General features: G+C 35.7%; 1 protein-coding gene across 2 annotated transcripts in view; it reads left to right on the forward strand.

Annotated features, from left to right (window-relative positions):
* The window catches only part of RABGAP1L (RAB GTPase activating protein 1 like), a 560468-nt gene that overhangs the window by 305497 nt on the left and 241194 nt on the right, over positions 1 to 13777 (forward strand). For both annotated transcript variants that reach the window (XM_074349821.1, XM_074349820.1), the window contains exon 14: positions 10071 to 10184. In XM_074349821.1, coding sequence (XP_074205922.1) covers positions 10071 to 10184 — 114 coding nt within the window. The remainder of the gene's footprint in view (positions 1 to 10070; positions 10185 to 13777) is intronic.

Consider the following 13777-nt stretch of genomic DNA (forward strand, 5'->3'; position numbering starts at 1 on the left):
TATGCAATTCATTTCCTCTCACTTTTAAAGTAAAAAGATTAATTTTTTAAAAATACAGCACTTGAATGTGTCTTTATCTTTTATGGATTTTCATGTAGAACGAGGTAAAACTCGGTGAGAAAACTCCAGACAGCTTTTTGTAATGATGATTTTTGGCAATTCTAATAGTGGCAGAATTTTTAATTTCTATTTTAAAAGAGAGATCCATTTTGATTCTTCTGTAGTTTATATAGTATCTATAATTATTTTCAATTTGGGGTATGAGGAATAAGGACATTTGGGTATGCATTTTGCTGTGAACTTTTGGTTTGGAAGTCTGAGTCTTTGTCATCATCTTTGGTTTCGGTGCAAATTATTTCCTTTTGTTACTTGCTCTTGACTAAATGAGGTTAGAAGAGATTTGAAAACTCAAAGCAAAACTGATAAAACTTGAGTCTCTCCATCATAGAGAATATATACTTCCCTTATTCTGATTTATTCAGCACCCATTTATGAAGCACCTACGGAAATCTTAGGCACCAGGGAAACAAAAGCAAATAAGAACTGATCATGGTCTACCTGGAGGTGGCAATCAAGTGGGGATATTCACACCTGGGCACCAGGTAATTTAAAAAAGCAGAGTGGAAGACCAAAGGACAAATTTATTAAGGGAGGAAAAGGGAGAAGAAGACTTCTAGAATAACTCTCTGTATGTCAGCTCAGACATGGAAGTTCACTCCACTGAGATTCAGAATATAGGAAATTCTGAACTGACTTTTTGACTCGTTAAGTTTTAGGTGTGGAATAATAGGTCTATTAGACCAATAACAGTTTGTGGACTTTAGCCTTAGACTGCATAGGTGTTTGTTAAAAATACAGATCGTCTGGAAGTTCTGTAGAGATGTTGGTGGGTTAAGTCTAGGTGAAATCTGGGAATATAGGTTCTGAAATAACTTCTCAGATGATTCTGACAATCGGTAAGGTTTGGCATCTACTTTAGTAAAGATCCAGGAGAGACAAGACAGATGGTAGTTGAAGTTACAGCAGTGGATATGATTTCCCAGGGAGAGTGCGGAGAGTGAGCACAGAACAAGGCTAAGGATGTAACACCATCAGATAAAGAGTAGGCAGAGGAGGAATCAGCAAAGAAACTAAAAAAGGAATACACTGTGTCAAGGAGCTGAAATATATTTACCTAAATCTCCTCAGTCTTAGAATAGTAATGCTCATTTCTGAGTCCATAATAGAGAAAAACAGTGCAGAATAAAAACCTTGAGGTTTCTACTCATTATTTGGCTTTATTCCAGAAGGAATTAATCAAATTTCAGATGTGCCATGTTGCAAAAAGATTGCTACTACTTCCAGAGAAATCTGTGGGAGAGAGAGAAATTGACCCTCTTGAATAAAGAAAAATTAATAGAGTATCAGAAATGAAAGTTGTGATGTTAACCAGAATTTGTAAAATGAAAAAATGCCTTATTGTACACTTACTAGATTGAATTAGAATATTTAATTTATTTAAATGACCTTTATAATTGAGAAGTAGAACTGTTATAGCCTCTCGGGAACAAATCCTTCTGTTCTTAGCCCTTCCTGTTTCCTTTGTTGTTGTTGTGATCAGTGCTGCTTCTACTCCCACGTGAGTAAAACCTTATGTTAATAGAAACATGTGCTGTTATAAAAAGGAATAAAATGGCAATTATATAACCTGACTTGATACAACAATTAATTGGCTTTTTCAAAACCCATATCCCAGTGCATAGTCACTTTATTGATCCTAAAGGATTTTAAAAATATGCATACTAGTGACATTTACTTAGGGATGTAGTTATTGTTCACTTATATTCACTCTCCTTTGAGGTTTCAGGTGATCCTTTATGCAAGTGAATTATAGGATCATATCAGTAGTTGTGTGACCTACTTTTAATTTAATGATCTTTACTTCACTAATTACATATAGTTGTTTGAGGAGCTCAGTGAACAGAGAGTCAAATGGTCAATAATGGTCCAACATTTTTAACCTTTCAGGTTCTACATTAAAGGTGATTTTTTTAGTCATCTAAATTAGCGTGGTATTGGGGGACTATTTTTGTGTGAATAATATTTTGTCAAAGACAGAGGAAAAGGTAGGCAATGATATGTTATCTTTGACTAGAGAAAACTTACGGGTGAGCATACCACAGTGAGAACTTCATGTTTATTGATGGCCAACTTGTTAGAATCTAACCAGCTTCAAAGTTAGAGAAGAAGCGTAGAGCACACAGGACTTCCCTCACTTCTGACACCAGTTGTGTCAGGGTGCACCCAAAATCACCCTCAGGTTCCATAACTCACTAGAAGCCCTCACAGAACTCAGTGAAATCTGTGATACTCATGGTGCCAGGATGCAGATTAAAGCCTGCCAAGGGATGAAGACACTGGGCAGAGACCTGGAGAAGTCCCAAGCAGGCACTTCCCTTGTCCTTTCCCCTTGGAGTCATGGACAACGTAGCTTTCCTGACATCAGTGTGTATGACAATATGCGTGGAGTATTGCCATCTAGGGAAGTTCCCTTGAGTCCTGTCGTCCAGAGTTTTTATAGGGGCTCTCATTCATATACTGCTCACATGACTGACCTGTAGTCTCCAGCCTCTCCATAGATGGAACTAATACTGCATGCCCCGAAGCCCCATGGTAATCATCACGTTGTTACACTGTTGGGTGACGGTGGTTCACATGTAAACAAAGACCTCCTATTAAACTTGACATTCCAGGAGATCACCTGCTAGTCGCCAATGGCAAAGGCCAGTCCTCTTTTGGGTAAGGTTAGTGCTTCACTACACACCAGTTATTTTAGGTAGTAAAGCAGATGAGGCCCAACTGAAACTAGAGTTCACGAAACTGTGACTACAAGACCATGGCGGATGAAATGGCTCCTTGTTGTCTGCAGGGTTAAATTAAAACGTCTTCTTTCAAGATTTCCTTTCCTATGCTAGATGCCACTCAACTTGCTCCTTTATAAAGTCCCTCCTGTAGTCAGAGTCATATTTCCTGGGCATGCCAAGCGCTTTACTGTTTTGGAGCCTTTGTCACACATTTGCTATCAATGTATTTTCCTGAAATTTTTCAATTTTGTTGAGCCCATCTTGTCTACAGTGCCCAGTCCAGGCCCTATCTCCTGTGGAAAGCCACTTTAACTGTTTGAACCTTCCCATAACCACTCTTTACTGAATTCCTCTAGGTGACATTACTCATGTCATTTATATTATATTGATATTTTGTCTTTACAAGTAGATTTTAACATTTTGCAATGTAGGGACATTATGGACTGTATCTCATACCTTTCTGATCCTCTAGATCATAGTACAATGTCCTGTACATGGTGTTAGATAATAGTTGAATGGTAAGCTTTCATATAGACATGTGCAACTAGGAACATACTATTCAAATATATAAGCTAAAATATCTCCTTATACTCACAAATTAATCTGAGAGAGTATTGGAGTTATTTTTAGCAACTTGTTGAAGACATATGCAAACATAAAAGTCAGCAAAATGCTAGAAAGTGTCCAGAGGAGTATTGCCATTCTGCTCCTACCTCAGGACTTTTGCACATGCTTTTTCCTTCGCTGATAATGCTCGTTCACTGAATATTTGAACCTTCATTCAGAGAGGCAAAAATACCTACCTGAAATATCATCCTACTCCTCACTGTATCTTGTTTTAATTTTTTTCATAGTACTTTTCACTGACCAATATTATATACTTGCTTTTGAGGGGGACATTGGCTGCTAACAGTTTTATCCTCTGCACCTAAAATAGTGTATGATTCTTCGTAGGTACTCAGAAAAGTATATGTTGAATACATGGACAAATTTGAACTATAGCAAGTAGAAAGCTTAATTCTTAATGTGCACTCAATTTTTATGTCATTCAATTCAAGATTAATTGAGCTCAAAGAGATGCAGAGAAGCATCTAAAATGATTGAAGGAGTGGTTTTCTAAATTATTTTAAAAATATTCAACCTATAAAAGCAATAACTAGGTATGTACATGGTCAAAGTTATTAAAATTATAAAATGTAATGATTAAGTGAAAATAGGCATGTTTATCAAATGCTCATTAGAGGAATTCTTGAAAATTCTGTGGGAAAGAACGAAAGAATGTTATTTTTACACAATGGTTAGTAAATATGGAGCACTTAAAATTTTTATTTATTTTAAAAGGGTTTAATATAAATCATAACCAATAATTTTAAAAATAATGCAAAATTAGAAATACATCTAACTTTGGAAAATCATAGCGTGGAATTTGGTTACTGTGCTTCATTCTAATAGGAGTTGCAGGGCTTATCATTGCCCACTGATACGAGTTTCCAAGATTGTCAAGTACCCCAGTTGAACCTTTATTTTGGGATATTGAGTGGTCAGCAACCCTGGGAATGAGGACATATCCAAATATGGCCATAGATGCATTTGGCATGTGTAGTTGGAGTCTTAAAGTAACCCCAGATACTCATCATGGAGAGGTATCTCTGGCTCTGACCTAGATTCCATAGGGTCTCTGGGAAATCCAGGCTGTGCCCCTAGGCTACAATGCTTCTTAGTCTTCTAGTCCCAAAGTAATGCTTTATTCTATTCAAATACTTCCCACTCCAGTTCCAGCACTTCTTTCAGGACCAACATACTTGTCATGAATATTGACTATAGTCTTATAAAGTCACTTCCTTCTCTCTTTCTCTCTTCACCCTGCCCCTGTCTCATTGTTGCTAGGCCCCCTAAGAGATTTCTTTCTAGTTGAAGCCAGCACGTGGCTTATGGTTTTGACCTTTGTGTCAGGCTTTGATTCTGAGACATTTGCAGCGTGCGTGCGCAATGCCCAAGAAGCAGCTTGCTCGCAATATGATTTGGTTGACGTTTATTTCTTTGCTTCCACATTATCCTGCTTGTGCTGAGATTTCCCCCCATATGCAAGGAATGAAGGCTAGCAATGTTCCAGCCTTTTTGTGTTACTGTTTCTAGCTCATGATTTTAGTAGCATGTTTGAAACTAGAATGAACTTTTATGTTTTCTCCTTTCATCTCTGCCTCTTTGGATTTTTGGCAAACATCAAGGCAAATAAATCAGACCCACCACTGCAAGCCCATCTGCTTTCAGGGACACGTAAGCCGACCAGTTTGTGATATTTTACCATAGATCTGGCTCCAGCATAGAACTGGAGGGGGATCCCTGTGGAGTAAGAATAGAAGGCACGTTTTAAGGTCAATTTTTTTTTAAGCTCTGAATCATTTATTTGCTGACTGACTAGGCATGGTCTACACTGGCATTTCTAATGACACTAACAAATTGACAGGGTATTTACAAAATTGAAATGATTTTGTAGCAGATGACAAATGAAAATACAGTTATAGTTTGGATTTGACAATAGGGATTAATAAAAAATGCTGTCGTAGTTGTAAAAATGTAGCAAATTAAGATACAGCCAAAGGTGTTCATTAATCAGGGCATTACTTTGCAGTTCATCTGGTGTTAAGGCCACATGTGAAAACAGTCATCCTCACTAACATCCCTTTCCAGTTGTTGACAGCCTAGAAGTTGTTTCATAAAAAATAATGAGATATGGTCACCCAAACCTGTTTTCCTAATACTTGTTGACATTTGAATGCTTTCTCACAACAAGCAAGTAATAGATATTATGAGGGTTACAAAGTTGTCGGTGTTCGTGTGTTTTATTAGAAGAACAGCTCATGTAATGCTCTCAATCGCAGGCTATAAATTGAGTCCACTTAAAATGATCAAAACTTAATTGAGCTATTTAGATTTCTTAGAGCTGGTTTCAAACTGATCTTTAAGAAGCTGAATTATATCCTCTGTTGGACTATCGATTTTTATGATACTAGAGATTAATGTCTTTTTTGAAGAAATGTTTAGTCTTATGACTTAGTGGTTTGGAAATGAAAGAAAGTCCTTGAAAATTAAAATATACAAAAATTTTGTTTCCATGTGATAGTAGTGTCAGGGGTGTGTGTCAGAGGTATGTGTTGCGGCAGGCGGTAAAACTCAACTCTGAAGACTTTCTTCCAAATCTCTCACTGCTATTCCCTGATTCTGGTCTGAGTCAGCTTTTGTGTGCTGCCCTACCTGACCCCTCCTTAGGCAGGATAGGAGATGATCTCAAGGACTTTGCCTACCAGTTACTTTCTTGGTGGTGATGATCAAGAAGGGAGCCATGCAATTGTGACTGTGGCATTTGTCCACTCCCTAACCATGACTTCAACCCTTCTCTGATCCTCAGAAACTGAATTCTAAAGTAATGAATGAAAATGGTAGCTGTACTGGTAAATTTAGCTTCTACCCTACGCTGTCCTCCCCAGTTTTCATTCTGGATGTATTTGTGTACATCTTTCTGTCTTGCATGAATATATGTAAAGCTGTGGCCAGAGAGCCTATCAGTTGATATTAACATCACTTCATCCAAATAATTGTTTACTTTTGCTTGATCATGAATTAATAGAAACAAGGATAATTAGGACACATAAGATTAATACGTCATTGTGCTGAAAACTCTAAGGGAATTGGTTTCCTAATCATTATGTTCATGATATCCAAAGAAAAATAATGATTTATTATTTAAAATGTACCAATACAGAAGGATGTCTGAAATATACATTCACCCCAAATTTTAAACAGTTAAATGTGATTCTAAGGAAGAAGGGGAATAGTAATTAATAATTCCTGTTTTTATTTATTTCTTTAATGAGTGCTCAATTTATACTAGGCAGTGTGCTAAGCAGTTGACATATTTTATTCTAAACAACATGCATTTTGTATTATCATCCCATTTTACTGATAATGAAACTGAGTTTAGTGAGATTAAATAATTTGTCTCAGACACTATAGGTATTGAGTGGTATAGCCAGAAGTAGAACCATTGAGTTTGTCTGGCTCCAGAGCCACTAAACCACTATATTAAACTGAGGATCAGAACAGGAGAGTGTCTACTGGGAAATAAATTGTGGATAAAGTTGTGAGTCTCTAGATAATAGTGAATTAGCTGCCCATGAAGGAGTGAATTCTTCCCTCTTCTCATTCTGAAGATAAATGTCAGGACTTAAGGAGACTCTGCTTATGGGCACTTTAAGAAAATGACCCCATTATCAGTTTTGGTTGTACTGTAAAATGTATTTAGCCATAAAGGCAGTTTGCCTTGTAAAACCAAAAAAAAAGAAAAAAAAAAATGTGTTTAGCCATATTTAAAACAAAGTTTTCACTTGAAACTTAACTTCAGATATTTGGATTGTGAATTATTTGGCTTCCTTTTTGTCCTTCTCTCTTAGTTTATTTCTTATAAAAATTGACAGCTGTAATTCGAGTAAGTCTAAAAAGAAATTATTATTGAAGAGAAAAATTGTTTTATCTTCCTCACCCAGTGACTCTCTGACTCAAACATTTGTTGAATGAGTGAATGAGTGAAATTTGGGGGGATTAGGTGTGGATTCCTGAAAATATACTGTTCTATTCTTAATATTATGGGTAGTTGAGAGGTGTTTTTAGCTTTTGCTTTGAAAGCATGATTATTTTCTCTTATCTAGTATGCAATTTCATTCATATCTGTCTATTTGTAAGAGTCTAGTGTACCTCTTGACCTCCACTTGTATGAAATGGATCAGTGAATTATGTAGCAAAATAGCTTATTTAGTTTATAAAGTGAAGTTCCAGAAATTGTTACCTTAGCTAACTGATAGCAATATTTAGAAGAAAGCTCTAGAAAACACATGTGTAAAAAGCATTTAAAAGTAATCCTTTCTTCTGCATAGCACAGGGAACTATATTCAATACCTTGTAGTAATGTATAACAAAAAAGAATATGAAAATGAATATGTGTATGTGTATGTATGACTGAAACATTATGCTGTGCACCAGAAATTGACACAACATGGTAAAGTGACTATACTTCAATAAAAATAAAAGTAATCCTAGAAAGGGAAAGTTTATTAAGTAAGGAAAAGTTTATGATTTTTATTTTAATTTGATTTGGTCCCTTTTTCTTAAAACAAACAAGGAAGATTCAAATATTCATAGAAAAAAATTACTCAGTATTATGCAAAGTTACTTCCTAGAAATTTTTGATCAGTTTCCCTTTCTCTGAATCAGACTGTTGGTACCCTTTAAATACAGCAAGTGGCCGGTAGAGTCGGCATATATTGTCCGGTGATTTCTCTCCCTTAACATCTTGAAAAGTGCAAAGAGTTATCCCGGGAACTGCTTGGCACATGTTTGCCCTTGAAATAGTTTAGCTGTGGCAGGAGTAACCTTTTCATTGGTCAGTTTTTCAAATAATTTGTAGTTGGAAGCTATTAACATATGGAAAGAGAATCCTTCTGTTGGAGAAAATGTGGGCAGTGAAAACTTTCATCCACCTGGTACCAGATTGCCCTGCTCAGAATCCATACTAGACCAGATAAGCCATGCACTTCATGGTATATTTATACATTACCTTTGTATTTACCTTATTCTGTACCCCCTACCTCACTCTGCAGTTTTATCATTAGAAACTACATTTACCTTGATGAATATAAACCTTCTGTGTATTCTTTTACTTAAATTATGGCAACTTTTTGAAGCTTCATTTTTATTCAGCTTTAGTATTCCATTCCTGTGAGCCACCAGAATTTCCCCCGGACTGATTTGTAGTATGTTTGGTGTTTGCTAACATATTTGAAACCTTTCTGTTTTCGTCCTTTCTCTACATGATGTAAGATCTAATTACCACCCAGCATGATATAGCAGCTGAAATGAAAAAGGCAGCGAAGAAGGCACTGGCTTGACTTAGTGCTAATCAACTGCTTCCTTCTTACGTACATCTCAGCTAGAGAAATAAAGAGAAATAGCTTTCATTAAAGGAACTCATGTATTAAACGTCTTTTTCTTTTCTTGATTTTTACCTGAAAGAGGGGACTTCTTCAAATCTTTATGGAAGAAAGACACTAAACAATGCTTTTTATTTGCATTTGTAGTCATTGATGCTTCCTTAAATCGTGCAAAATATTTTCATCAGCAGGTTTGGTAGAAGTCGTCCCATCCTGTTTTCTTGACATTTAAACAAATGAAACAAACACAATTACAGGAATAAAATAAAATCAAGTGAATGGTTACTCATTTTTATAAGGCTTAGAATTTTTCTCAATTTTGAGTGTTTGGATCTTGAATCTGCCTGAAAAAAAAAAAAACCTCTGGATTTATCTTTAAAGTGCATGTCATCTTAATATAGTACTTTGGGGGCTTTTTACTTTCTGAAGTGAATAAGTTGGGTAATTAACCTATCAGGAGGAAAGATTAATAACTTTATTTACTTTTTAAATGACTGTGGTATGAGTTTTCACTTATATTGTCAAAAATTAAAAAGTCAGATAATATGTGATTTTGGGCAGGTGTGGAGAAACACTGTGTTTGGGTTATGTGTTGGTACAACAATTCTGGAGGGGGCATACCTTAAATTGAAGTGCACGTATATCCTTTGACCTAGAAATTCTACTTCTAGGAACCTGTCTTGAACATGTATGTATAAAAATGTCCCTAGTGATATTATTTGTGATATAAATAGAAAAAAATGCAAATAACATTAATAGGAGACTATTAAATAAATTACGATACATCTATATCCAGATGTGCCTCATTCTTTTAATAGCTGCTCTTAAAGAGACTATAATACATTTGCGTATATTGATAAGGAATATTCTATAACTTACCCTGTTACAAGGATGTAAGAAAGGAGCAGATAGCTTACTTCTATTTGTGCTTTAAAAAGCAAAGGATAGAGATGTATGTGTACAACTTCCCTCCTTCTCCTTCTCCTCCCCCTCACATAGACATACATTCACACATCTAAAGATAGGTGGATGAAAGGGTGCAAAAGAAACCATTGATAGTATTTATCTTTGGTGAATGGGACTGTGGATCTGGGTTGGAAGGCAACATTTATTTGTTTGTTTTTTTATGGCAGGGGCGTACTTTTCTGAGTTGTTTGAATTTTTTGACCTTGTACAGGTTACTTTTCATAATTAAGAAATTTCAGATGAATGACTAAATCTCTCTTTTTTTTTTTTTTTTTAGGACTCAGCCCAGGAGAGTGTTATTACTCGAGATATTCATCGTACATTTCCTGCACATGATTATTTTAAAGATACCGGAGGAGATGGCCAGGAATCACTCTATAAGATCTGCAAGGTAGGACGCTCCACATCTTTTTTTTCTAGCTTATTTTATAGGGCTCTAAGGAACCCATCTGAAAGATTTTTAGATTTTCATTTCTTATTTGCAGCCTGCTGCGTTCTCTGCTTTACACTTACACTATCAGACCCTTAGTACTGAGTCCTGAAGGTGACTCAGGCTGTGTGTTCTGTGCCTTCTTGTGAGGGAGCAGGCATATGTGGTCTGACCTCAGTTTGACTCTGCTGCTCACGGGAAGGGAACAGAAGGAGCCAGAACTCTCAGGCTCCTGCAGTAAAAGCTCAGAGGAGTCCTGATGACTCTGCCCATCTGACGAGATAACGTGGCAGTTGTCTCATTTTTTTGACAGTAAGCAAGAATGAGAAACACTGTGGCACCTGTTTCTGGATACTGGCAAGCTCTCTGATATTGTTCATATACTCTGAGGTATGTCACATCATGCATCTTTGTGCAGTTTTTATGTCCCATCGTGAAATCTTTCTTCTCTCTCATTATTTGTAGCTCTGAAAGAAAACTATTTCCTGATTTTCAGTAAACTGCTTGGATAAAAAAGACTCTGCGTTTATTAGTGGAGAATAGGTGTCAGATTATTAATTTCTCAAAGTTATATTAGAGATGCAGAATGACTTTTCAAATCAATATATGTAGTTAACTTATATTGTCAATGCTAATCGAGGCCAAAGACTCAAAGTTGCAAAATTTCCACTAAACAAAGTTTTGCCCTTTATCCTCAAAGTTAAGATGCCCTTCAAAGTGTGGTGAGGGCACTCAGCATTATCCTTCCCTGCCATTCCAATAGGGTTGTTGGTGAACAGTGAACTACATAAGAATCTTGTAATAGTATGGAGGAAAAACAAACACCATGGCTAATTTGTAATTTAGGTAATAAGTTTCTGAATAATTCTTTTGTTAAGTAGTAAAGATTAGCCAGTAGGTAGTCAGAAATATACGCACATATCAATATCATTTTATATTTACTGTTTTATTTAAATGACACATATAAAAGCCCTTGCCCTGCATATTGCTAACCAAGAAGGACTGGTGTTTAATTCTGCAAATGGCACACTTTGAGTAAACTCCTTCTTGCATGTTTGTGGTTTAGCCCTCTGCCTGCTCCTGTCTTGTCTTTTTTTCTTTCTTTCTCTTGATGTAGCAGTTTTGCAGGATTATATATGTACACACTGATCAGAAATCTATTTTTATACGGATATATCATTTAGAGCTAGAAATGCATAAGTCGTTGAAGTCTGAGAGTGTACTGATTTCTGGAAAGTGATATATCATCTAGTTTTAAAAATGCCAAAAAACCATCTAACATGACAAAAATGTATAACGTATTCATTATATGCTTGAAAAGGAAAGTAATTATTTAAAAAATTCTACTAGTTTTGAAATTCTACAGACTGGCTTCTGGCTTGTGTAAGGAAGATACCAAAATTTGTATAGTTTCTAAGTTATTTAGAAAGATCTCGCTTATAGCATATGGAACATTTTTCTCCTAGCATTTAGTATATTTTCAGCCAATCAGTAACTTTTCTCTCAGATTTTCTCTGATTGATATACTTTTTTTTCCACATAACTAAAACAGAATGCTCTGTGTGCTTGCAGCCTCTGACTTACAGTTTTTCTCCATTGTAGTAAAAACAGCATTTACCTCATTATATAATATTCGGAGGGAAAATTTCTGAAACATGAAACACAAAGATAAAAGTTAAATAGTTGGTACTTTTAAAAGTAGCTGACACGCCTTACTTTGATATTGCAGATAATAATCCAACCTGAATTCATTAGAAAATATTTACTGTACATTCACACAGCTTGTGTAACCGTTTTAGATTAACAGTGTGCATGTGCAACATGATAGACAATTTTCAAGCTCTTTCTGAGTAAAAATATAAAGATCAAGATCTAAGGTACTTTAAAATTGCTAAGTAGCTTAAATTGCACTAAATTTAGCAAAAATGTGAAAAACAAAAGAATATTATTGAAAACATTTTAAATTTCAAAGTAGTAAATAAAAATGTATCAGGTTTTTAATATTGTGCCAAAATAGATATTACCTAAACATAACTTTATAACAGTCTTTGACAAATGGATATTATCAAAATATATCAGGAAATATTAGAGAAATTAAAATTTACTGGGGTCCTACCATGTGGACTACTTGGTTTGTAACTGACATAATTCCTTCTCCTCTGGATCTGTCATTATTTAATAGTCCAGTGCTCATGCAGGGAAACCTCAGGTGGTGGTGATAATCACAAGTAGAATAACATATTTATGAGTAATTTAGAATTGAATATTCTTCTCACGTTTGTACATCCAATTTCCTTTGCTTTTTGTATCCCGGTTGAGCCATGTAACCTTTATCCTACTATGTGTGACTTTTAAGGCCACTGAATGTGGTCTACCTGTTCTGTCATTTTTATTTCTGGAATAATGTCTAACATCATATCTTACACTCTCAGCTCTATACCTTTGAGTTTCCATTCTGGATACCTTGCACAAAACTGAATAAGCATTAATAAAACCTTGACCTTGAATCACTCAGTTTGTTATATAATCTGTAAATAAGGACAGTTTTGCTTTTTCTTTACCAATTCTTATTCTTATTCTTTTTCCCTTACTCTTTTCCTTGTCTTACTGCACTGGCCAGAATCTCCATTATAGTGTTAAAATGAAATAATGATAGTAGACATCCTTGTCTTGCTCCTGATTGTGAAGGAAATGCATCGCATGATTTACCACTAAGAATGGTGCATCTTATTTACATCAGCAACACACTTACAGACTTTTTAAAATACAGTGCCTTCCACGTGTTATTATTATATAATAAGTTCAGGTTTACAGGGTACTTTCACACGTATGACCTCATTTATTTCTGACAGCTGCTCGTCAGTGGAGCCTATACCAGAAATATAATATGCTGTGCTCTTAAATTGAGACAGAAATTATTAAGAGAATTTCCGTTATAATAAATGTAGAAGTCAACTCTGGTTTCAAGGATACAAGAGCCTGACTTTGTAGTTGGAAAGTTTTCTGTGACTCTGGTGAAATGAGGAACGATCTGAACTGTCAGATTGGAGGGAAGGCTGTTAAAAACTAGCTGTCATGTTTTAATGGCCCTGTCAATTTTAGTTTTTGCCTCATAATACCTTTTTCAGACTAGGAGGAAATCTAAATGGTTCAAAGATTCTTCTGTTGTCATAAATTTATGTGTGGAAGTGGAACTGAAAGTATAATAGGATTCACAGGATTCTGGAAATAAGAAGGTTTGGTCTCTCCTCTCTCCCTCTCTCTTTCCCTTCTTCCCTTCCTCCCTCCCTCCTGTCTTTTCTATTAGTTCTGTCAGTAACATATTTTAAAAGTGACCTTGAAAGGAGGACAAATAAGCTACACTGCCCTCCTGCCCAAGTATCATTAGCACTTTTCTAATTTACACATAATGTAAAATCTGGTTTCAGTTAGGAGATAGGCTGGCACAGTTTAAAGGACTGAACATCAGGAGATCAGGTGCTGGTCTTGTTTCCTCCTCCAAGCAGAAATCAGTTTTTGTATTTTCTCTTCAGTAAGAGTGTGGGGTCTGCTTA

Source organism: Camelus bactrianus, chromosome 21 (assembly GCF_048773025.1).
Source record: "Camelus bactrianus isolate YW-2024 breed Bactrian camel chromosome 21, ASM4877302v1, whole genome shotgun sequence".
Taxonomy (NCBI): domain Eukaryota; kingdom Metazoa; phylum Chordata; class Mammalia; order Artiodactyla; family Camelidae; genus Camelus; species Camelus bactrianus.